The sequence below is a fragment of the Ranitomeya variabilis genome, chromosome 3 (assembly GCF_051348905.1).
Source record: "Ranitomeya variabilis isolate aRanVar5 chromosome 3, aRanVar5.hap1, whole genome shotgun sequence".
Lineage (NCBI taxonomy): Eukaryota > Metazoa > Chordata > Amphibia > Anura > Dendrobatidae > Ranitomeya > Ranitomeya variabilis.
In genome coordinates this window covers 636,698,959-636,725,484 of record NC_135234.1, presented here as the reverse complement: position 1 = coordinate 636,725,484, position 26,526 = coordinate 636,698,959, and the positions used below count along the sequence as shown (strand labels likewise).

The window sequence follows — 26,526 nt, the reverse complement described above, 5'->3', positions numbered from 1 at the left end:
CCCCTAGGAAACATGGAGAATATTCATGTGGTGGACTTAGAGTAATGGAAAAGAATTCCCAAATCAATGTACTCATTTTTGCCCGCATGCCTCTTTGCAGGCAGGATGGTAAACCGCAGGAGGAGCTGATCACATTGATATACAATATTGAGGGAAATGTTTCAGTTAGAATGTCAGTTTATTCCTTTAATCTGTGGTGCATACGTGTCCAGTGAGCGGTCCTATTCACTGATTGACAGTCTTCACTGGGATTCAGCATGGAAAGATAGCTGTCAATGGGTAGGACCACCCACTTGGCTCATAACTAAACTAACACCAGGGATTTCAATGAATAAAATTCCAGTCAGGCCCCCTTCACATGTGTGAAAAAACCAATATTGGTGTCTGTTTCCATCAGTGTGACTTCAGTGTTTTTCTGTCATGGATAAATAAATAATGAAATCACAAAGTTTGTTCTATAGTTTGCAATGTTAGACATGTACAGCACACACACACGCCATCTGTGCGCTGTATGCATTTTTCTCGGACCCATAGGCATGCATTGTCCCTAGTCATCCGTGCTGCCGGACAGATCTGTGTGGATCACATGGACACATCAAGATCACCATAGGTCGTAATGGGTATGTGTGGTAACTGCGAAAAAAACAGATGCAATACTTACATGTGATGGGGCCTTATACTGAATCTGTTCTAACAAACCTATACATCATACTCAGCTTCTTCCCTACACCATGCTGTCCATAGGTTTGACTGCATGTAAGGAACGCAGACATCCGAGGGTACCCTTGCCTAGGATACCTTAAGCTATTTTGAGACAACCCCTTAAATCCAGTCTACAAAGCCACGATTATGCTTCTAGTATAAAACAGAGTTCCAAAGAAACCTAATACTCTGACTTGGGCAGGCAGAAGCTTCCTGAAAGCGTTAAGTAGGATCAATTATAACCCCTAATCAGCCAAGCAAAGCCTGTGGATGTAACACAAGTTTTATGAATATTCTACACACTGAGCAAGGTAATTTGGCAATGCTATATATCTGGCAAAAAACACCATGAGCTACATCAGATCATATGTTCTTTTTCTGATTTCCAGACTTGAGGGCTTTAAGCTGAAGGAATCAATACCAAAAAAGTACAATGATGAGCGTTTACCTTGATCTCCAAGCGATGGTTTATAGCTAAAGCTGAATGTTCCAGGGCTTTGATTACAGATGCATATGAATCAGAAAACGTTGTATATTTTCCAACCAGAGCAATGCTGCAGGACTCAAGTAGACGGTCATATCTGCATCAGGAGAATTGACAGGTTATTAACTCCGCTTTTATATGCAAGGCTGAAAGATTACAGTATTCTTAATATTGTAATGTGTGTATTGTAATTTGTGTGATGAATATAAAAAAAAATAGTATTTTCCCTCAACAAGAAATATGTTAATTGAATACCTAGGCACAAGATCACTTTCTAGGTTTCTTTACTTTGGTAATTTATTCATTAAATATGAGGCTAGAACAAGAGACACCAATTAGAATTTCCAGGGGTCAGTAGTTTCTCATAGCACTTGACACATCAGTATCAGAAGATATAATGCTGGACAACATGAAAGCATTATAATCTTGATGTTTTAGGATATGGGGCAAGTTCCCACAGGGGGCATTTGGTGCCAAACAAAAAAAACCAAACAAGTTTTATAAAACATATTAGTAACGGTAAATTGTATGCAATTGAAAATTAAAATCTCATGTCCATTGCGTTTTTTGTTTTGTTTTTAAAGCACTGCAGAGACTGACCAGCGTTGCCATTTGTAAATCTGCAAAATGTTAATTTCTGTTGCAGTAAATGTGCATTTTCTTTGGAGATTTTCCTCAGACTTGAATGAAATGAGAAAATTCCACAGAGGGGGAAAAAAAAAAAAAAAAAAAAAAGTTTTTTGCATGTCCAGGATGGAAAAAATAAAACCGCATGTGATTTTCACATGACGTTTATGATAACGTTTTACCAAAGCTGAAGATCAGGAAGTATCACAAACACCTTAATTTATTCAGTATCGATTATGAGCATCACATGCAAAAATGGGGATTTTTGTGAGTACTCACCATAAAATCCTTTTCTCCGAGCCAATCATTGGGGGACATAGACCATGGGTGTACTACTGCTGCCACTAGGAGGCTGACATTCAGTTGAAACAAAAACTTAGATCCTCCTCTGCAGTATACTCCCAGAGACCCAGTTCAGTGCAAAAGCAGTAGGAGATCATTATATCATCATATTAGAGTACAACACCTCAAATTAAAGAAAAAACAAGCGCAAGCCAAAAGATTAAAGGGACTCTGTCACCCCCAAAATCGTACATGAGGTAAGCCCACCGGCATCAGGGGCTTATCTACAGCATTCTGTAATGCTTTAGATAAGCCTCCGATGTATCCTGAAAGATGAGAAAAAGAGGTTATATTATACTCACCTGGGGGGCTGGTCCGGTCCGATGGGCGTCGCGGTCTAGCACCTCCTATCTTCATACGATCACGTCCTCGTCTTGTCTTCCTGCCGTGGGAAATGTCAGAGGCCCGGCGCCTGCGCACTGCAGTAATTTGCTCTGCCCTCAACAGGGCAGACAAAGTACTCCTGCGCTGCAGCGTGAAGACAAGAAGAGGATCGCAACGCCCATCGGACCGGACTGCCCCCCCAGGTGAGTATGATATAACCTCTTTCTCATCTTTCAGGATACATCGGGGCTTATCTACAGCATTACAGAATGATGTAGATAAGCCCTGATGCTGGTGGGCTTACCTCATAGACGATTTTTGGGGGTGACAGTCCCTTTAACAGGGTGGGTGCTGTGTCCCCCAATGATTGGCTTGGATAAAAGGATTTTACGGTGAGTACTCAAAAATCCCCATTTCTCCTTCACCTCATTGGGGACACAGACCATGGGACGTCCCAAAGCAGTCCATGGGTGGGGAACATCATAATAGATCAACCCCCATGTCCCAACTGACTAAAGTTGCGCTAGCGCCGCTTGCAGAATACGTCTGCGAAGGGCTGCATGTGCTGAAGTCTGAGAGCGTAAGCTGTACCAAGTCGCAGCCTTGCAGACCTGTTCTGTTGACGCCCGATGCCGAATGGCTCAAAAAAGCGTCCACCGACCGAGTAAAGTGTGCCTTAATCCCCGCTGGGATAGGCTTATCTCTGATGCGGTAGGACTTCTGAATAGCCAAGCAAATCCATTCGGTATTATGGCCCTGAATTGGCTAAACCCTGCCCGAGACCCTCAGGAAGCACGGATAGGGTGTAGTCTTAAGAGAAGCACCTTCTGATCCCTTACTACGTCCAGGGTGTGAAGAGCTCGTTCCACCCGATGTACCGACAAAAAGAGAGAAGGACAAAGTCCTTGTTAAGGTGGAAAAACAAGAAAACCTTGGAAAACAGAACGTAGACGATTCGATGACCACCCTGTCTTGTGGGAAAATCAGGAAAGGAACTCGACCAGACAGAGTGGCTAGCTCTGAGACTTGTCTAATAGACAGCACTGCGACAAGAAAAAGACAATGTTCAGAGTCATCCTGCAACAGTTCAAAAGGCGTCTGCTAAAGAGCACCGAGACCAATATAAAGTCCCAGGTCTCTAAAAGGCATACTATAGGGCAGTGTTCCCCAACTCCGGTCCTCAAGAGCCACCAACAGGTCATGTTTTCAGGATTTCCTTAGTATTGCACAGGTGATAATTGCATCACCTGTGCAATATTAAGGAAACCCTGAAAACATGACCTGTTAGTGGCTCTTGAGGACCGGAGTTGGGGAACACTGCTATAGGGGAATACGACATGGGAGACTCTCTGAAAGAAAACGCTCACTTACAGAATGGAAGTAATCCTACTCTGGAATGAAACAGATAAGGCCAAGATCGAGAGAGATATATAGATATAGATAGAGATAGAGAGAAAGCACAACAGAAATAGCTGAGCGTAAAACCTGATTCCAGATTAGTCTGGAGAAATTCCCAAAATGGAGGAAACAGAAGACACGAGGACGTCTGCAGTGCCTGCACTGTGCAAAAAAAGGTTATCAGGTGTGTTGACTGATGCAGGCTTCCCAACGCTAATCATGGTGGAAAAACCCCTGATTAAAGAACCCAGCTTGAGACCACTCAAGGCTTCAACGGCCAAGCCGTTAAACACGAGGCCCCTGAGTTATCATGACAAAACAGACATTGGCAGAGCAGATCTGGATGATCCGGCAGTCGCCACGGGACATCGGCGACTATCTGTACTAAATCTCCATATCACGTCCAGCATGTCCAAACCTGGGCGACAAGGATTACTGGAGTCCGCTCCGCTTAGATCTTCCTGATGACCCTCGGAAGTAAAGAAAGCGGGGAAAAAATATGTACGTTAGACGAAACTGAAGCCGCGGAGACCTGTGCATGCACCTTGATGGTCTAGGGATACCGAGACCGAGTTGTGAAGTGGAGTATCTTTGGCGTTCAAACTTGATGCCATCAGATCCACGTCCGGAGTCCTTAAAGTAATACTTAACTGTTGAAAGACCTCCCACTGTCCCAAGGCGAGACTGATGGCTAGGAAAAACTGCCACCCAGTATAGTATAGTATCGTATCTCTCTATCTCGCTCTATCTACATATACACATATACATACATACATACATATACATACATACATACATACATACACACACACACACACATACCCGGGATATGGACTGCTAAAAATACTGAGTGGTTCCTCTCTACCCATTGGAGAATATGGGCTACCTCTTGCATGGTCAGCCTGCTACGGATATTCCCTTTAATGATTGATACATGCGACAGCCGTGACTTTGTCCGATTGAATTCGGATGGGGTGACCAGCCAGGAGATAATGGAACTGCTGCAGAGCTATCCTGATTGCTCGGAGTTCACGGACATTAAATCGGAAGGCTCGACTCCCGAGTTGACCTGCGCCCCTGAGCCATGAGGTGACAGACTACTCCCCAGCCAAGGAGACTGGCATCGGTAGTCACCACTAGCCATTAAAGCCAATAAACCGGGAGAAAGGATTTTCCCTGGAAGAGAGAAGACCTTCAATGTCCACCACCTGAGAGGTTGCCTGACCCACCGGGGCAAGCTGCACCAGTGATCAAGGGAGAACTGGTTCATGCTGCAGGGGACAGAAGTAGCAGAACGTACCACTTCTGTTGCTGCCACCATCTTTCCCCAGTGCCCTCATGGCAAACCGGATAGAATAACGGGATGAGTGGTTACATGCGTGGGCTCCTTGTTGAAGGGCTCGGACCTTGTCTTGAGGGAGAATTATTAACCCTCGGAGGTATCCAGGGTCATTCCTAAAAACGATATCCACTGGGCTGGATGTTGTGAACTCTGTTTTTGGGCTCCCTCTTGTGGTCACAAGTGGTACTGTGTGAGTGCTGTCTTTGGGCTCCCTCTGGTGGCTCTTTGTGTCATTCTGCAGGTCTGAGGCTGGATCAGCTGTCTCGTTATGTTAGCTGGTTTCCTATTTAGCTCACCTGGACTATCAGTTGTTGCCTGCTGTCAATGTATTCAGTGCTATTTTGATCTCTCCTGCCTACCTTTGTTACCAGTCTCTCCAAGAGAAGCTAAGTTTTCTGTTTGTTCATTTTTTGATCATCAGTGTTCAATATGTTCCTTGGTTATTTATTTGTCCTTGTCCAGCTTGCTAATATGTGATTTCCTTGCTTGCTGGTAGCTCTAGGGGGCTGAGTTTCTCCCCTCACACCGTTAGTTGGTGTGGGGGTTCTTGAATTCTCAGCGTGGATATGTTGTATAGGGTTTTTTACTGACCGCACAGTTTCCTGCCTGTCTTCTGCTATCTAGTATTAGTGGGCCTCATTTGCTGAATCTGTTTTCATTTCTACGTTTTGTATTTTCCCCTTACCTCACAGTTATTATTTGTTGGGGGCTTCCTATATCTTTGGGGTCATTTCTCTGAGGCAAGTGAGTTCTTACTTTCTCTATAGGGGTAGCAAGTTTCTCAGGCTGCGTCGAGACGTCCAGGAATTTAGGCACGTTCACCGGCTACCTTCAGTGTGTTTGGTTAGGATCAGATTTGCGGTCAGTCCAGTTACCACCTCCCTAGAGCTCGTTCTATGTTCAGTAACTTAGCTAGTTCATTCTGTGATCCTCAGCCACTAAGGATCATAACAGTACAGCAGGCCAAAAGAGTGTTTAATGCATCGCAGAAGTGGGATAAGATAAGTCCTGAGTACAATTTATTTATTTTTTTCTCTCTTTGCTGCAGTCTGTCCAGCTTCTCTCATCCCCTTAATCTCTGGGTGGCTTTGAGTTCAGCTGCAGACATGGATATTCAGAGTCTGACTTCTAGTGTGGATCATCTTGCTGCAAGGGTGCAAAGCATTCAGGATTTTGTTGTTCACAGTCCTATGTCTGAGCCAAAAATACCTATTCCTGAGTTGTTTTCTGGAGATAGATCAAGGTTTCTGAATTTTAAGAATAATTGTAAATTATTTCTTTCTTTGAGACCTCGTTCCTCTGGTGATTCCGCTCAGCAAGTTAGAATTGTTATCTCCCTGTTACGTGGCGACCCTCAAGATTGGGCTTTCTCCCTGGCGCCAGGAGATCCTGCATTGCTGAATGTGGATGCGTTTTTTCTGGCGCTTGGATTGCTTTATGAGGAACCTAATCTTGAGAACCAGGCAGAAAAGGCCTTGCTGGCTCTCTCTCAGGGCCAGGATGAAGCCGAGGTGTATTGTCAAAAATTTCGGAAATGGTCGGTGCTTACTCAATGGAATGAGTGTGCCCTGGCTGCAAATTTCAGAGGTCTTTCTGAAGCCATTAAAAATGTTATGGTGGGGTTCCCCACGCCTGCAAGTCTGAATGACTCAATGGCTTTGGCCGTTCAGATTGATCGGCGTTTGCGGCGGTGTTTTCTGAACAGAGACCTGAGTCTATGCAATGTGACCGAATTCTGACCAGAGTTGAGCGGCAAAATCAGACATCAAAATGGGTTGTGCTTTTACTGTGGTGATTCAACTCATGTTATCTCAGCATGCTCTAAGCGCTTAAAAATCGCTAAAACCGTCACCGTTGGTACTATACAGCCTAAATTCATTTTGTCTGTTACTTTAATTTGTTCTCTGTCATCTTACTCGGTTATGGCTTTTGTGGATTCAGGTGCTGCCCTGAACCTGATGGATTTGTCGTTTGCCAGGCGCTGTGGTTTTGTCCTGGAGCCTTTAGAATTCCTTATTCCACTGAGGGGAATTGATGCTACACCATTGGCTGAGAATAAGCCTCAGTATTGGACTCAAGTGACCATGTGCATGACTCCTGTACATCAGGAGGTGATTCGCTTTCTTGTGCTGCATAATTTGCATGATGTTGTCGTTTTGGGTCTGCCATGGCTGCAGGCTCATAATCCAGTGCTGGATTGGAAAGCTATGTCTGTTTCAAGTTGGGGTTGCCAGGGGATTCATGGCGATGCTCCTTTGGTGTCAATTGCTTCATCCACTCCTTCTGAGGTCCCTGAGTTTTTGTCGGACTACCAGGATGTATTTGATGAGCCCAGATCCGGTGCCCTACCTCCTCATAGGGATTGTGATTGTGCTATAAATTTGATTCCTGGTAGTAAGTTCCCTAAGAGACGACTTTTTAATTTGTCTGTACCAGAACATGCCGCGATGCGGAGCTATATAAAGGAGTCTTTAGAGAAGGGACATATTCGCCCGTCCTCCTCCTCTCTTGGTGCAGGATTCTTTTTTGTGGCCAAGAAGGATGGTTCTCTGAGACCTTGTATTGATTATCGTCTTCTAAATAAAATCACGGTGAAATTTCAGTATCCTTTGCCATTATTATCTGATCTGTTTGCTCGGATTAAGGGGTCCAGTTGGTTCACCAAGATAGATCTTCGTGGTGCGTATAACCTTGTGCGTATTAAGCAGGGGGATGAATGGAAAACAGCATTTAATACGCCCGAAGGCCATTTTGAGTACTTGGTGATGCCTTTTGGACTCTCTAATGCTCCTTCTGTGTTCCAGTCCTTCATGCATGACATCTTCCGAGAATATCTGGATAAATTTATGATTGTGTATCTGGATGACATTTTGGTCTTTTCTGAGGACTGGGCGTCCCATGTGAAGCAGGTCAGGATGGTATTTCAGGTCCTACGTGCTAATGCCTTATTTGTGAAGGGCTCAAAATGTCTCTTCGGAGTACAGAAGGTTTCCTTTTTGGGTTTTAGTTTTTCTCCTTCTACTATTGAGATGGACCCAGTCAAGGTTCAGGCTATTCATGACTGGACTCAGCCTACATCTGTTAAGAGTCTTCAGAAGTTCTTGGGTTTTGCTAATTTTTACCGTCGCTTCACTGCTAATTTTTCTGGCGTGGTTAAACCCTTGACGGATTTGACCAAGAAGGGTTCTGATGTGACTAATTGGTCTCCTGCGGCCGTGGAGGCCTTTCGGGAGCTGAAGCGCCGGTTTTCTTCGGCTCCAGTTTTGTGTCAGCCTGATGTCTCTCTTCCTTTTCAGGTCGAGGTTGATGCTTCTGAGATTGGAGCAGGGGCTGTTTTGTCGCAGAGAAGCTCTGATTGCTCTGTGATGAAGCCTTGTGCTTTCTTTTCGAGAAAGTTTTCGCCTGCCGAGCGGAATTATGATGTTGGTAATCGGGAGTTGTTGGCTATGAAGTGGGCATTTGAGGAGTGGCGATATTGGCTCGAGGGAGCTAAGCATCGTGTGGTGGTCTTGACTGATCACAAAAATCTGATTTATCTCGAGTCTGCCAAGCGGCTGAATCCTAGACAGGCTCGTTGGTCGTTGTTTTTCTCCCGTTTCGATTTCGTGGTCTCGTACCTGCCTGGTTCGAAGAACGTGAAGGCTGATGCGCTTTCTAGGAGTTTTGTGCCTGACTCTCCGGGAGTTTCAGAGCCGGCTGGTATCCTCAGAGGGAGTGATTTTGTCTGCCATTTCCCCAGATTTGCGACGAGTGCTGCAGAAATTTCAGGTGGATAGACCTGACCGTTGCCCACCAGAGAGACTGTTTGTCCCAGATAGATGGACCAGCAAAGTTATTTCCGAGGTTCATTCTTCGGTGTTGGCAGGCCATCCTGGGATTTTTGGTACCAGAGATTTGGTGGCTAGGTCCTTCTGGTGGCCTTCCTTGTTGCGGGATGTGCGTTCCTTTGTGCAGTCCTGTGGGATTTGTGCTCGGGCTAAGCCTTGCTGTTCTTGTGCAAGCGGTTTGCTTTTGCCTTTGCCTGTCCCGAAGAGGCCTTGGACGCACATTTCCATGGATTTTATTTCGGATCTTCCAGTCTCTCAGAGAATGTCTGTCATCTGGGTGGTGTGTGATCGTTTTTCCAAAATGGTCCATTTGGTGCCCTTGCCTAAGTTGCCTTCCTCCTCCGATTTGGTTCCTCTATTTTTTCAGAATGTGGTCCGCTTGCACGGCATCCCTGAAAATATTGTGTCTGACAGAGGATCCCAGTTCGTGTCCAGATTTTGGCGGATCTTTTGTGCTAAGATGGGCATTGATTTGTCTTTTTCGTCGGCCTTCCATCCTCAGACGAATGGCCAAACCGAGCGAACTAATCAGACCTTGGAAACTTATTTAAGATGTTTTGTTTCTGCTGATCAGGATGATTGGGTGACGTTTTTTGCCATTGGCCGAGTTTGCCCTTAATAATCGGGCTAGTTCTGCTACTTTGGTTTCGCCTTTTTTCTGCAATTCTGGTTTTCATCCTCGTTTTTCCTCGGGTCAGGTTGAGCCTTCTGACTGTCCTGGGGTGGATTCTGTGGTGGATAGGTTGCAGCAGATTTGGAACCATGTGGTGGACAATTTGAAGTTGTCACAGGAGAAGGCTCAGCGCTTTGCCAACCGCCGTCGCGGTGTGGGTCCCCGACTTCATGTTGGGGATTTGGTATGGCTGTCTTCTCGGTATGTTCCTATGAAGGTCTCCTCTCCTAAATTCAAGCCTCGCTTCATCGGTCCTTAACCCGGTGTCATTTCATCTGGACCTCCCAGCGTCGTTTGCCATTCATAACGTGTTCCATAGGTCTTTGTTGCGGAGGTATGTGGTGCCTGTGGTTCCTTCTGTTGAGCCCCCTGCCCCGGTGTTGGTTGAGGGCGAATTGGAGTACGTGGTGGAGAAGATCTTGGATTCTCGTATTTCTAGATGGAGGCTTCAGTATTTGGTTAAGTGGAAGGGCTATGGTCAGGAGGATAATTCCTGGGTTGTCGCCTCTGATGTTCATGCGGCCGATTTGGTTCATGCCTTCCATGTTGCTCATCCTGATCGCCCTGGGGGTTTTGATGAGGGTTCGGTGACCCCTCCTCAAGGGGGGGGGGGGGGGTACTGTTGTGAACTCTGTTTTTGGGCTCCCTCTTGTGGTCACAAGTGATACTGTGTGAGTGCTGTCTTTGGGCTCCCTCTGGTGGCTCTTTGTGTCATTCTGCAGGTCTGAGGCTGGATCAGCTGTCTCGTTATGTTAGCTGGTTTCCTATTTAGCTCACCTGGACTATCAGTTGTTGCCTGCTGTCAATGTATTCAGTGCCATTTTGATCTCTCCTGCCTACCTTTGTTACCAGTCTCTCCAAGAGAAGCTAAGTTTTCTGTTTGTTCATTTTTTGATCATCAGTGTTCAATATGTTCCTTGGTTATTTATTTGTCCTTGTCCAGCTTGCTAATATGTGATTTCCTTGCTTGCTGGTAGCTCTAGGGGGCTGAGTTTCTCCCCTCACACCGTTAGTTGGTGTGGGGGTTCTTGAATTCTCAGCGTGGATATGTTGTATAGGGTTTTTTACTGACCGCACAGTTTCCTGCCTGTCTTCTGCCATCTAGTATTAGTGGGCCTCATTTGCTGAATCTGTTTTCATTTCTACGTTTTGAATTTTCCCCTTACCTCACCGTTATTATTTGTTGGGGGCTTCCTATATCTTTGGGGTCATTTCTCTGAGGCAAGTGAGGTCTTACTTTCTCTATAGAGGTAGCAAGTTTCTCAGGCTGCGTCGAGATGTCCAGGAATTTAGGCACGTTCACCGGCTACCTTCAGTGTGTTTGGTTAGGATCAGATTTGCGGTCAGTCCAGTTACCACCTCCCTAGAGCTCGTTCTATGTTCAGTAACTTAGCTAGTTCATTCTGTGATCCTCAGCCACTAAGGATCATAACAGCTGGAACAAGGTATACGTTTCATCAGCGAGCTCAGGTGAGGAAGAGTATCGCCAGTGATGCGAAGGCAATTCGCGCAGTCCTGGAAGGACGGACCCCTGATTAGAAGGTCGTCCGAGTAGGGCAGAACAATAACGCTCCGAGTGTGCAAGATGGAAATGACGGCAGTCATGACCTTCGAGAGCACTTTGTGAACCGAAAATGCTGTCCGGGTATGGCGAAGTACAGGAATGTCTAGAGAGGGGAAAATCGGAATATGGAGGAAAGCATCCCGTTGTCGACGGATGCTAGAAACGCCCCTCTTATCGATGAGTTTGCATGATCCTTGGTTGCATCTGGTCCCAAGATTCCAGCACTGCAAGGCTGTAGTGCTAACCACTGAACCAAAGTTAGAGATGGAGGAATCATCTGAGTCAGTCTGGCGAAGACCCTGACTGATAGTCCCTTCATGATCCTTCCTCTATCGCTGTGACCAGTGACGCCATGGGCTGCGACAGCTATGAAACCCACTCGGGTGGGGTATACTGCAGTCTAGATCCCAGCCCCAGCAAAATGAGGCTGTACCACAGAATACCCCCACAGAATACCCCATAACACGTTAATCCATGCATCCTTTGCAGAGAAAACCAATGGGGCCCTCAGGGTCAGAGCACTTAACCAGAACTGTTGTCCAAGGATCTTGCAGGTCCGATAAACCATGAAGGGATTTTGATCCCAGGACCCCATGCAGCCAAAGTAATGACCGAACTTCAAAGAGGTTTGAGTAGAACCCCTTCGTGAATCTATGGTGTCCGAAAAAGGATTTCTTGTTGACGCCAAAAAGGACGTCTAAGCCTTGCTGCGGAGGAAATTTGCCCTTTCCACCCGTAGCATCAGAGACAAGCTGAGCCAGCTTCACTCTAAATAAACGGCCACTCTGGTAAGGAAGAGATGTCAGAGACTTTTTGCACACAGAGCCTGTTTCATATTCACTGAGCCATAATGTCCTTCTGAAGGTGATGGCATTTGCCGCTGATAGCGCAAAGCAGCTAGCCGCATCGGAAGAGGCATCCAGGAGACCAAGGCTTTAGCTAACCCCGCCGCGGCAAACAATGGATAGTGCTAAACCCGAAGCCTCAAAGACAAAGCAAGTCAGATTCTCTGACAGTCCGGGGGTGATGATCCATCCGGCCAAGATAGAAGGATTCTGAATACCGGACAAAACACTGGCGGGCTCACAGCAGGAGACTCAGCTCAATCTTTTCCGCAGATCAGCTGAAACAGGGGGCTACCTCACCTCAAGAGGCTTCTGACCTGTGAGGCGTTTATCAAGTCACTCTCAGCGCCGGTTAAGTATAAACCGGACCTCCGGGTGAATGGTAATTGCTGTATGAGGGCGATTAGTCCTCTTGCAGGGCACTGTATGTTCCAGGACAGAACCGGAATCCTCGTCAACCTTTAGAGTCTGATTGACGGCCTCAATAAGAGAGTCCCCCATTTTCTGGAACTCTGGCATTTAAACTCAGCCTTGTTCTGCAAATCTCTGGTGAGGGAAAGCGAGAAACAGAGCTCACGGATGCCAAGGCCCAAGATTGCTCAGGTAATCGTACCACGGAGACGCCTGTACGTTTCTAGAATACTTGCGGCCCCTGCTAGCAGATGACTCCCTTGTAGGAAAGGATCCATTTATATCAGACCTGCTAACGCTCCGATCCACAGAGGAATCACGGAGGTATTCAATCTCTCTGGCCAGAGAAGCCATGGATTGCTACAGTGACGAAGCCCACTAAGGGGAACTAGGTACACTGGGATTGGGGCAACAGAGGGCTCCTGAACGCATTTGAGGTCGCGAGCTTTGCAAATTAAATAGTCTTATTAGACCCTTTGGGAGCTTGGACCGTGACAAGGTGTCATGGCGCCTTTAAGACCGGGAAATACTACAGGGGGAAACTGCAAGGGGAGAGAGTAGTGCTTCCTTACCCGGGTACTGATTTTCCTGGAGTCCGCATAGGATTAGCGCTATGTTTTTGCTCTAAGGGTCACCTGCCAGGTCCTGTGCAGAGTCGTTGTGCCCCTTTAATGACAAGCAGTCGCCCCTGTGTGAGCTGGCCGGGTAGACCAAGATGGCCACCAGGAGTTGCAGAGGTGGTGAAGTCTACCAGAGAGCGAGAGGCGCCATTCCGGGGGGCGGAGCCAACACCGCTATGTCAGTCAGTGGGCGGAGCCTCGTGACTTCCATGAATACACCCAACCCAGGACCTAAATTTCCACAGCTGGCGGGAGAGTTACCAGGGGTAGAAGGTAGTGAGGCGTTGTTGGGGGGCTTTGAGAAAAGCGAGCACTACCGTCCCAGGCGAGAAGCGCCAGAAAAGTGGGCGTCGCCGCCTTAGCGCACCATAGTGCAGGTACAGCTTCTGGGATGCTGCCTACACATCGGCAGATGGCGGGGGCTAAATTTTTCGGCGCCAATAGGAAAAGGGATCCAGAAGTTCGCCCTCGCTGCCAGAATGAGTCCTCTTACCAGCGTCGCCCCAGACCGCCTGTCCAGAGCCCTCCAGCCCCGGCACTTACCCGGAGAAGGTGCCGGGTGGCAGGTAACCCAGCTGTTTGCGGCAGGTGCTTAAGTCCCCTTGCTGCCGTTGCTGGTCTTGGATGGTGCAGGGATAAAAGGGATCACCCTCAATCCACCATCCCTTTAATAGGGAGGTGGAGAGGGACCTTCCGCCTCCTTGTACCATCCGCTTTAATAGTGGTGGCACAGTGGGGGCTGCCCATACGCCAAAGAGAGGGGCCTCGTACATCCCGGGGGCTTGAACTCCGTGGTGGAGAGGATACATGGAGGCAACACGCCATGTGCTCGTCTGTTGATGGTGCGGGGAGATCGGTGCTCTTTAAGGGACCAGTCGCCCCTAAAAACCAGCTCAGGCATGGCATCCCACATTGCAGGAGAGGATACGGAGAGGTGACACTCTCCGTGCTCGCCTGTTGATGGTTTAGGGAGATCGGAACCTTGAAAGGATCAGTCGCCCCATTCATTCGTGGAAAAAATTTAAATCAAAAAGGTAAAGTCAAAATTGAAAAGTAAATTAATAAAGAGTTTTGGGTCTGAATAGCAGACCCGTCCGTGTGCCTCCTACGGACACTAAGCAAGAACTGGTTCTCCTGGAGCCAGCAGGAGGGTGTATACTGCAGAGGAGCGAACTTTTTGTTTCAACTTCATGTCAGCCTCCTAGTGGCAGCAGCATACACCCACGGTCTGTGTCCCCCAATGAGGCGAAGCAGAAAATGCCCGCACTTACACGCCTTGTCATGCCATCAATGAGGTTATTAATGAGTTCCCTGAGGAATGTTCTGCCACACTGAATGTAATTAGGCACATGAATCTAGATCCACCGCCGGCAGCTCCCTTTGCAATGGTTAATCAATGAAGTCCCAAATGTGCTTAACGGTAGACAATCTGAAGACGCTGCAGGACATGGTAGCACGTTTACACCACTCAGGCTGCAACATGTGTATAAACGAGAGGCGAGAAAAAAATGCTGCATGGGCAACTCCATAGGTAGGAGTCCTGGTGAGAGACCTGCATGAGAAAACATGTCACTGGCATAATGTATGGTAGTGAAAAATCTCTACTTTTCATTCCAGGAACACCAACAACTTGGCTTTACATTGATTTGATAGCGGAACAAATGATTCGACCATTTCTCCAAAGTGCCCCCATAGTCATTTAGCGTGGCAGAGCATTCCTGAGACACTCATTAATAGCAGCTAATGTACTTAAGTAGATGCATTTCTGCAAATGGCACAGATACTTGAAAAATAAAAATTTTAACACCTTGATTTTTAATAATTTGCACATCATTAATGTTTCTATCAATTCTGTGATTTCCATAATTCCGGAACTTATTTTTCTTGGTGTTGCAATTTCAATTTTGAGGAGTGAATATTCCAAGAAGGAAGCCTCACATAGTGAAAAGAAAAAAAAAAAAAAAAAAAAACCTGGGGAGAAAGCATGAAATAAGGACTCAAATTACCAGGTAGCCACCAGCTCTCAATGCACGCATCACAAATTCTGAGTCAGGAACCTTGGGTCGAAGAAGTTAAGCAAAACAAGTGTGCACTTATCCCTAGGTTACATAGGTTCTTCAGTAAATTCACTGAAGATTCACTGTTTCATGCTTTCCTCTTGAGATATGGCATTATATGTGATAAATACATTCATTTACATCTATCTATGGGTTTTTACTGCATGTTAATTCCCAGGCGAGAGTCTCCTTTTCTGGTTTTCCATTTGTGTGTAGTCTTCACTTTTTAATATTTTATGATATGGAGTATTTTTTATCAAATGCATCGATAAAGACTAAGATTTTTAACTATCAACAAGCGCAGCAATATATTTTTCTGACATTGGAATTTAGTACACTATTGTACCCCAAAGTACATAAGCTTCATGTACTACATACGTTTAGATACGTACTTCATATGTTTAGATACAGACATAGCCATACTCCAGAAAAATTGATTACCTGTGAATTGCTAAAAAAGTTAATTCACCTAATGTAATGCAAGATGCCAGACCTTTGGGGACACTTTCAGGCCAAATTCACATCACATTTGTGGTGTACTAAAAGGTTGACAGTTATGAAGTAGACTGTTCTTAACTGCAGATTTAGGCAGTAGCATTTTCATTAATATGCATTTCTGTATATTCATGCCTTCTGTATATTAATAGAAACTGTCATTTTACCTATCTGCCATTTCTTTCCACTTCATAAGCATCTTGCGAGGCTGGCGCCCAATAGGAAGATCTAACCGTTTCCGAAAATATTCCACTACACCTTGTTCCTCCAGCAGCAATGGAACTCTGTATATAGAAGACACATCATGTACGCAGATGACCTAGAAGATTTAGAGAGGCGTTAGAAATGCCATCAACACTGTAGGATGAGTGTCCATGAGAACAGAGATAACGCCTAGGACATAGCCATCTATATGGTTATCATACATTTATAATAGATCAGTGTTCTAATCTTCCAGAAATATCAATGACAGACAGATCCATAGATAGATAATATCTATCGATCTATGTATAGATCTATCTATAGATCTGTCTGTCATCTATCTATCTATCCTATCTATCATCTATTAGTGATGAGCGAGTATACTCTGTGCTTGGGTTTTCCGGAGCACGCTCGGGTGGTCTCCGAGTATTTGTGACTGCTAGGAGATTTAGTTTTCATCGCCGCAGCTAGATGATTTGTGGCTACTAGACAGCTTCATTACATCTGGGGATTCCCAAGCAACCCCCACATGTACTCAGGCTGGCTAGCAGCCGTAAATCATTCAGCTGAGGCAGGGAAAACAATCTCCGAGCAGTCAAATACTCAGATCACCCGAGCAATGAGTATACTCGCTCTACATTACTATCTATCCAACTAACTATCTCATTCCTTCTATCCATCGATAGATAGATCCATCCATCCATGGATAGATGTAGATAAGATATATGGATAGTTAGGCTACTTTCACACATCAGTTTTTTTCCCTGTCAGGCAGGATCTGGCGAATTTGTGAAAAAACGGATCTGTTACAAAAAGTGAAAAACTGATGCAACTGATATGTTTTTTTTTTTTTAGAGAGAGAACGGAAAATGTGCATGATTTGAATGGAAAAATGCATGAAAAACTGGATTCGGAGGCGGGATTCATCATTTCACATCTCAGTTTCATACGTTTTTCGCTGGATCCGTCGCTGGGCTTTTTTTTCGACGGGCAGAAAAAAAACAACTTTCTGTGCGTTTTCTCCATCCGACGGAAACAGCTCTGACGGATCCGGCAAAAAAACGGATGAAACGTGTGGCCATCAGGAGCAGTCCGGCGCTAATACATCTCTGAGAAAAAAAACGGATCCAGCGGAAAAAAAAACAGATCAGTTTTTTTAAAAACTTGCCGGATTGTGCCCGACGGCAAACAGCGGGACCGCCCCTGGGTGAGTATAATCTAACCTTTTTCTCCTCTTTCAGGTGACATCGGGGGCTTATCTACAGCATTACAGAATGCTGTAAACAAGCCCCTGATGACGGTGGCCGCAGCTCATATACGATTTTTGGGGTGACAGACTCCCTTTAAAGCATGTATTATAATCTTACCTGTTCAGGTTTAACATGACAAAACATTGAAATCTTCTCCTTTACTGAGGTGTCCAGGGGTGTCGTGCACCTACAAACAATCTAAAAAAAATTGATTGGGGCATGGATTGGTTTAGTCCACAAGGAAAGCAAAATTTAGATGTTTGCTGATTCAGGTTATTTTTTAATCAACGGCATAATTACTTACTAAATCTGGTGAGAGACCTAGACCACGCAGCTCCCGTACGCTGTTCTGAGTGGGCTTGGTTTTCTGTTCACCAGTGGCACTCGGCTGCAAGTTACAAAAAAAAACAAAAAACTATTTACTCAACATACACATTACCTGGGGGTGCAATGAAGTGCACCATGTAAGATTTCCCCTGAAATACAGTTTTTAGTTAAACTTTTTATTTATAAACTCATATTTGATAGAAAAAAATCATAAGGTACAAAAGATAAAAAAATAATATTGGACAGGAAAGAAAAAAAAATCTGCAATTAATAAGAAATTAGAATTATCTGTCTCCAAAAGCAGCCCTGAACCTTAACTGCTCACTCAGAGGTCCACGAGTGACGTACGTATTCTACCCTCTATAGTCTATGGAGCCAGTCACACGTCCTTGATTTCATTGACCGTGTGTCATGGGGACATATTTGTTTTTTATTAAACTCATGAATCAAAATTACCCAAAACAAATGTATGTTTAATTCACAGACCAGACACAGGAAAATCACAAACAGCACATTGATGCAGAGTGTTGGCCGGGATTAAGCCTAGGAAAGTTGTACTAGCAAACCAGCAATGCCATTATCACCAAGCACTTATATCCCAGATGACATAGGATGGGATATGATAAATGCCACTGTGTTGTATGTGCGTACTGCATGTGCTAATTACATGTTCGAGCAGAACCCCTTGGAAAAGTAGCACAGTACCTTAGGTATTCCATGAAACCACCTTGCTGAAGACTGAAGATGCTACAGTTCTAAACAGATAAAGATCTGACAGTTTCCATAAGCACAGCCTAACATATGCCACATGCTTCATTTTCCATGAACAGATTTTAGATTCACATTTTTTAGGCAACGTAAAAGAAGCAGCAGCCGACAGCACATCAGACGATTTCAGGATGCAAGATCAAAATCTACAGACCAAATCAGACAAATACTCACAAAACAGAAAAAATGAAGCATCCAATCCAGGTGAAAAAAAAATAAAAATTAATGAAAAAACACTTTATTCTGCCATCATACAACGTTTCGACCAATATTGGTCTTTATCATGTATACTCCATAGTACAAATGGCAGCCATATAGTGTGGAGCCAGACAAGCACCAATCACTATCAAGCTACTGCCCTCAATGAATATATACAAATAACATAATAGTATACAAAAACATGTTCCCATTTACATAGTTATACATCTCATTACTATAAAACACCAATATTTACAGATGAGAGATACAAGTAGAAAAACAGCATAATTCTAAAAGATCCGCCCCTTACACACGTAAAGCATTGTGCCAATCATAGTAACCATCCACACAACAGGTTCCAATCAGCCATGTAAACAATATCAACCAATCAGTATATCAGATCATATTGGCGCTTGAATTCAAAGCAACCTATCACAGGTACTCACATATCCCTGGAGTGTGTATATACAGCACTAATCCACCCATCGGCTCATCAACGCAGTCGACAATTCAAAGGGCATTTGAATGGCAATGAACTGGTGGTAAATATATCATTTCAATTATCTAATGTGGAATATGACGTATTGCTAAGGGGCTTTCTTTTTGCCCTAAGAACTCTCCTGATTGATTTGAATTGGAATGTGATTTATTCCTTCTACAGAAGATTTACGACTGGCTTCTTATTTTTCTGTTAAACAGGGTGATTGTAGTAATCATGCCGAGAGTGAGGCTATTGGTTTTACTCTTAACCCCTTAACCCCCAAGGGTGGTTTGCACGTTAATGACCAGGCCAATTTTTACAATTCTGACCACTGTCCCTTTATGATGTTATAACTCTGGAACGCTTCAACGGGTCCCAGTGATTCTGACATGGTTTTCTAGTGACATATTGTACTTCGTGTTGGTGGTGAAATTTCCTTGACATTACCTGAGTTTATTTGCAAAAAAACGGAAATTTGGCAAAAATGTTGCAATTTTCCAACTATGAATTTTTATGCCCTTGAATCAGATATGGATTAGATATGTCACACAAAATACTTAAGTAGTAACATTTCCCATATGTCTACTGTACATCAGCACAATTTCGGAACCAAAATTTTTTTTTTTCCCTTAGGTGGTTACAAGGGTTAAAAGTCGACCAGCATTTTCTCATTTTAACAACACCATTTTTTTTATTTTTTTTTTTCAAGGGACCACATCACATTTGAAGTCACTGTGAGGGGTCTATATGATAGAAAATAACTAAGGCTACTTTCACACTAGCGTCGTGCACTGCACATCGCTATGCGTCGTTTTGTAGAAAAAACGCATCCTGCAAAAGTGCTTGCAGGATGCGTTTATTCTCCATTGACTTGCATTAGCGACGCATTGCCACACGTCGCAACTGTCGTGCGACGGTTGCGTCGGACAGTCGCCACCAAAAAACGTTGCTTGTAACGTTTTTTGGTGCGTCGTTCCTGTCTTTTCCGACCGCGCATACGCAGCCGGAACTCCGCCCCCCCCCGCACCTCACAATGGGGCAGCGGATGCGTTGAAAAACAGCATCCGCTGCCCCCGTTGTGCGGCGCATTCACTGCTAGTGTCGGTACGTCGCAACGACGCAATTTGTCGTGTGTCGTCCGACGCGGGTGTGAAAGTAGCCTAAGTATGACACCATTCTAAAAACTGCACCCCTCAAGGTGCTCAAAATCACATTCAAGAAGTTTATTAACCCTTTATCTGCTTCACGGGAACTAAAGCAAAGTGGAAGGAAAAAAATATTTAACTTTTATTCTCCACAAAAAAAAATTAAATTTACACCCAAACTTTTTATTTTTACAAGGGTAACAAGAGAAAATGGACCACATAATTTGTTGTGCAATTTCTCCTGAGTATACCGATACCCCGTATGTGAGAAAGCCAGTTTGGGCACATGGCAGGGCTCAGAAGGGAGGGAGCACTATTTGACCTTTTAGAATGCAAAATTGTCTGGAATCAATGGAGGGCACCATGTCACGTTTGGAGACCTCCGGATGTACCTGAATAGTGGAAACCCCCACAGCCCCCCACCCTATCCCCAATCCCAGCCCTAGCTCCAACCTCAACCCCAACCCTAGCCCCAACCCCAACTCTAGCCCTAGCCCCTACCCCAATTGAAAATATACTTTTTATTTTATATTATTTTTACTTAACTAAGGGGGTGATAAAGGGGATATACTATTTTTTAATTTTGATCACTGTGATAAAATTAACCAACAGGAAAAATCATCTATTGATGTCGGGTGCCGGCAGACAGATCTCAAAGGGGGCATTGCGCATGTGCCCGACATTTGGTCCAGGAAGAAGACACTGAGGGACAGAGCTGGGGGGACCAGAGGGGGCTTGGGGGACCTCCATTTCCTTCTCCTATGGTATGATAGATCATATCAGAGGAGAGAGAAATAAATGGGAAATCTGACATAACGGTGATTGCAACACTGGAGACAGTAAAAAGTGACCCGAATCATGTTCTCCGGTAGCTGAGACCCCAGAGATTTTCCAACGCTGGGGGTGGGGAGCCATCTACTTATTTCTGAGCGCCATTAAAAAGCGGCACTGAGGAATAAGTACCCTTAACTGCCACTGTTAAAGGCATATCAGCAGACGTTAAGGGGTTAACACTAAGAAATGGTGCAAACAAGCCAGACCATGAAACCATCATTTATGCAACAAACCCAGAGGTTTGTCATTTAGAACCAAAACATCCTGGTCTTAGTGACATCAAAGAATACCAATCCACAAGTAATAAAAGCAAGTCATTTCACATGGGTCTCAAAAACAAAGTCCTGCCTGCCCTGCCAATCAGTGCAGACAATTGCTGCTTGGGTCTTACCTGAGGTACAAGACTAACATGGATATTACAAAAGTTCTCTCTTTGAGCTTGGAACTGGAACTGACGAAAAGCTTCTACGAAGGGCATACTTTCAATGTCACCCACGGTTCCTCCTAGCTATAAGATAAAAGACACAAGTATAAGGGGCAAATTATCACATCTGTAAATCTTTTAGCAAATTGCTGCAAATGCAATCTCAAAGCTTGATTTAAATACTGCTATTCGGTGCTCACCACCTAATCTGAGAGCAGCATAATGAAAAGACAGAGACCCCGATTCTAGTGATGTGTCACTTACGGAGCTGATTATTGTAATTTTGATAAAATCACTGTTTTGTGAACAAATCATCACTGGAGGACTAGTAAACCTGCTGCCAGGTAGTCATCAGTATTTATGAGCTCTGTATGTCCCCACCCAAACCACCGAGATTGGCAGTTTTCTTTTTATGCTATGCACACTGTACACAGAAAGCTGCCATTCAGTGGGGGATTTATCAGAGCTCAGCATTCAGAGAACTGCTAGATCTGCAGCAGAGAAAACAGGGATTGTATCGAAACAGTAGCAAGTCGCCTAGTAACATACAACTTAGGTCCCTGTTCCTACACCATGCCGCACTCAGATAGGACAACTAAAATTATTATAGTCAACTGCGCAGTCGGCACATACACCTGAATCCCTGAAGGTAGGGGGAATTCAGACATAAGCTTCGACAGGGGCCACTGAACTTGGGAAAAACCACTATCTGAACCCAAGAGATAAGACGCCAGACATGCCGTTCTCCCTTCGATTAGTAATCACCCCAGCACATTTATTTTACTCACTTATATAATAAAGATTATTATTATTTTACTAGATGGCAGCCCGATTCTAAAGAATCGGGAGACTAGAATCCATATATACTTTATTTATTCAAATGTAAGAATAATACAATTAATAAATAATAGTAAGAAAGAACAAAAAATGGCTGCACTCACCAGCTCTTGACAATTCTTGTTATTTAAGGTACAGTTACACAGGATCCATGAACATGCTTATGAGGGGAGTGATGAAAGACATCAGACAACAACTTTGCGTGTTGTGGCAAATGCCACAACAACGGTTCTTTGCTTAAGAACAATAATGTAAATAATAAATAATATGTATCAATAACTATGTATATTGGTATGTTCTATGACATTTTAAAATATTTCATTATTATGTGGAAAAGCTCTTAGTACCCATACTGGCGCATACTTGTGTGCCCATCAGGTATTTTCACAGTAAAATTTTCACAGGTGGGGACCCTCGGCCTCCGATGTGGTGGGCGGGGACCCTCGGCCTCCGATGTGGTGGGCGGGGACCCTCGGCCTCCGATGTGGTGGGCGGGGACCCTCGGCCTCCGATGTGGTGGGCGGGGACCCTCGGCCTCCGATGTGGTGGGCGGGGACCCTCGGCCTCCGATGTGGTGGGCGGGGACCCTCGGCCTCCGATGTGGTGGGCGGGGACCCTCGGCCTCCGATGTGGTGGGCGGGGACCCTCGGCCTCCGATGTGGTGGGCGGGGACCCTCGGCCTCCGATGTGGTGGGCGGGGACCCTCGGCCTCCGATGTGGTGGGCGGGGACCCTCGGCCTCCGATGTGGTGGGCGGGGACCCTCGGCCTCCGATGTGGTGGGCCGGGACCCTCGGCCTCCGATGTGGTGGGCCGGGACCCTCGGCCTCCGATGTGGTGGGCGGGGCCCCTCGGCCTCCGATTTGGTTGGCGGGGCCCCTCGGCCTCCGATTTGGTTGGCGGGGCCCCTCGGCCTCCGATTTGGTTGGCGGGGCCCCTCGGCCTCCGATTTGGTTGGCGGGGCCCCTCGGCCTCCGATTTGGTTGGCGGGGCCCCTCGGCCTCCGATTTGGTTGGCGGGGCCCCTCGGCCTCCGATTTGGTTGGCGGGGCCCCTCGGCCTCCGATTTGGTTGGCGGGGCCCCTCGGCCTCCGATTTGGTTGGCGGGGCCCCTCGGCCTCCGATTTGGTGTGTGCTCTGCCTGGGGCCCCTGTGCTCTGCCTGGGGCCACTGTGCTCTGCCTGGGGCCACTGTGCTCTGCCTGGGGCCACTGTGCTCTGCCTGGGGCCACTGTGCTCTGCCTGGGGCCACTGTGCTCTGCCTGGGGCCACTGTGCTCTGCCTGGGGCCACTGTGCTCTGCCTGGGGCCACTGTGCTCTGCCTGGGGCCACTGTGCTCTGCCTGGGGCCACTGTGCTCTGCCTGGGTGTAGGACACTGGTGACGGTCACTTATCTCCGGACATTAGCTCCGGACATTAGCTCCGGACAAAGCCACGGAAGTTGGCACAAATTGCAGGAAGTAGTATTCTAGGCAATTATATATTAGATTATTATTATTATTATTATTATTTTTATTATTTTTTTTTATAATTATTATTATTTCCACAGCACTTTACATACCCCATCATTACTGTCTCCCACATCAGGGCTTACAAGTTCAATTCCCTATCAGTATGTCTTTGGGAAACCCACGCAAACACGGGGAGAACATACAGACTCCTTGCCGATGTTGTCCTTGATGGGATATGAATCCAGACTGCAAAGTACAGTGCTAACTACTGAGCCACTATCTAACACTTTTCTGTGAACAGCTTTTTAAAGTGTATAAAGGGGATAGAGAGATGTGTATGTATATATATATATATATATATATATATATATATAGCAATATAAATTGTGTAAGAGATGGAGAGTCACAGACCAATAAGGTAGAAAGTGTCACAAAAAACCTTTGTGTACCTCAATTACACAGACTTCTGGTTTTGTGCCGTCCTCATCTACAGGAATCGAGGCCTGTCGCCTCACCCACTCCTGGATAGCATCTGTGATGTGAGGAACCACTGCAAACAAACAACATGTCACAAATACCATCCCTCTACAACGTGATGTATTCAATCAATGTTTCTTCTCATAGGACACAAAGAATAGAAATAAGCAAACACGGCACTCTGTAGGAGCATGGATGTCGGTGCTCAAGTAGGGTATCCCACCCTTAATAGCAAATATCCTAAATAACTCGGCACTCAAATATTTATGAAGAGAAGAAAATTCAATTTATTTTGCGTCCAGACATAGAACCAGTTGTTGAACATTTTCGGTCCAAGGTGGTCCTTCCTCATAACAGTTAAATTTATCAGTATATAGACCCGGGGCTGGTGGCGTACTATGTCGCTTAGTGAAGCGCGCTTCCCTTGACGATATAGAACGCCACCATCGCTGGAGTTCCACAACGTGCTGACCACTGGATCACTAAGCGACATAGTATACCACCAGCCCCGGGTCTATATATTGATAGAACTGTTCTGAGGAAGGTCCACCTTGGACCGAAAACATTCAACAACTGGTTCTATGTCTGGATGCAAAATAAATAGAATTTTCTTCTCTTCAAATATTTGAGTGCCGAGTTATTTTGGATATTTACAAAGAATAGAAAGCTTGTCAGCCATGGAAGGCGGCAGCAGAAACAAGGCCCGCAGGAGTTGCCTTTACTGCATATTCTTCATGTAGGGTCTGTCTCTCATGATTGTAGAGACCCTCATTAGAGGTCAGACCATCTATACAGGTCCTTCTCAAAAAATTAGCATATAGTGTTAAATTTCATTATTTACCATAATGTAATGATTACAATTAAACTTTCATATATTATAGATTCATTATCCACCAACTGAAATTTGTCAGGTCTTTTATTGTTTTAATACTGATGATTTTGGCATACAACTCCTGATAACCCAAAAAACCTGTCTCAATAAATTAGCATATCAAGAAAAGGTTCTCTAAATGACCTATTACCCTAATCTTATGAATCAACTAATTAACTCTAAACACATGCAAAAGATACCTGAGGCTTTTAAAAACTCCCCGCCTGGTTCATTACTCAAAACCCCCATCATGGGTTAGACTAGCGACCTGACAGATGTCAAGAAGGCCATCATTGACACCCTCAAGCAAGAGGGTAAGACCCAGAAAGAAATTTCTCAACAAATAGGCTGTTCCCAGAGTGCTGTATCAAGGCACCTCAATGGTAAGTCTGCTGGAAGGAAACAATGTGGCAGAAAACGCTGTACAACGAGAAGAGGTGACCGGACCCTGAGGAAGATTGTGGAGAAGGACCGATTCCAGACCTTGGGGAACCTGAGGAAGCAGTGGACTGAGTCTGGTGTGGAAACATCCAGAGCCACCGTGCACAGGCGTGTGCAAAAAATGGGCTACAGGTGCCGCATTCCCCAGGTAAAGCCACTTTTGAACCATAAACAGCGGCAGAAGCGCCTGACCTGGGCTACAGAGAAGCAGCACTGGACTGTTGCTAAGTGGTCCCAAGTACTTTTTCTGATGAAAGCAAATTTTGCATGTCATTCGGAAATCAAGGTGCCAGAGTCTGGAGGAAGACTGGGGAGAAGGAAATGCCAAAATGCCTGAAGTCCAGTGTCAAGTACCCACAGTCAGTGATGGTGTGGGGTGCCATGTCAGCTGCTGGTGTTGGTCCACTGTGTTTCATCAAGGGCAGGGTCAATGCAGCTAGCTATCAGGAGATTTTGGAGCACTTCATGCTTCCATCGGCTGAAATGCTTTATGGAGATGAAGATTTCATTTTTCAGCACGACCTGGCACCTGCTCACAGTGCCAAAACCACTGGTAAATGGTTTACTGACCATGGTATTACTGTGCTCAATTGGCCTGCCAACTCTCCTGACCTGAACCCCATAGAGAATCTGTGGGATATTGTAAAGAGAAAGTTGAGAGACGCAAGACCCAACACTCTGGATGAGCTTAAGGCCGCTATTGAAGCATCCTGGGCCTCCATAACATCTCAGCAGTGTCACAGGCTGATTGCCTCCATGCCACGCCGCATTGAAGCAGTCATTTCTGCCAAAGGATTCCCGACCAAGTATTGAGTGCATAACTGAACATTATTATTTGATGGTTTTTTTGTTTGTTATTAAAAAACACTTTTGTTTGATTGGACGGGTGAAATATGCTAATTTATTGAGACAGGTTTTTTGGGTTATCAGGAGTTGTATGCCAAAATCATCAGTATTAAAACAATAAAAGACCTGACAAATTTCAGTTGGTGGATAATGAATCTATAATATATGAAAGTTTAATTGTAATCATTACATTATGGTAAATAATGAAATTTAACACTATATGCTAATTTTTTGAGAAGGACCTGTACATGAAGTTGCATTAGAATAT

The 26,526-nt window shown here is 45.2% G+C and overlaps 1 protein-coding gene across 4 annotated transcripts in view; it reads right to left on the bottom strand.

Annotated features, from left to right (window-relative positions):
• CTPS1 (CTP synthase 1) overlaps positions 1 to 26,526 on the bottom strand; it is a 233,945-nt gene that overhangs the window by 84,880 nt on the left and 122,539 nt on the right. For all 4 annotated transcript variants that reach the window (XM_077297579.1, XM_077297577.1, XM_077297580.1 and 1 more), the window contains 6 exons: positions 24,073 to 24,173; positions 21,307 to 21,423; positions 17,467 to 17,550; positions 17,280 to 17,360; positions 15,879 to 16,030; positions 1,151 to 1,283 (listed from right to left, as the gene is read on the bottom strand). In XM_077297579.1, coding sequence (XP_077153694.1) covers positions 1,151 to 1,283; positions 15,879 to 16,030; positions 17,280 to 17,360; positions 17,467 to 17,550; positions 21,307 to 21,423; positions 24,073 to 24,173 — 668 coding nt within the window. The remainder of the gene's footprint in view (positions 1 to 1,150; positions 1,284 to 15,878; positions 16,031 to 17,279; positions 17,361 to 17,466; positions 17,551 to 21,306; positions 21,424 to 24,072; positions 24,174 to 26,526) is intronic.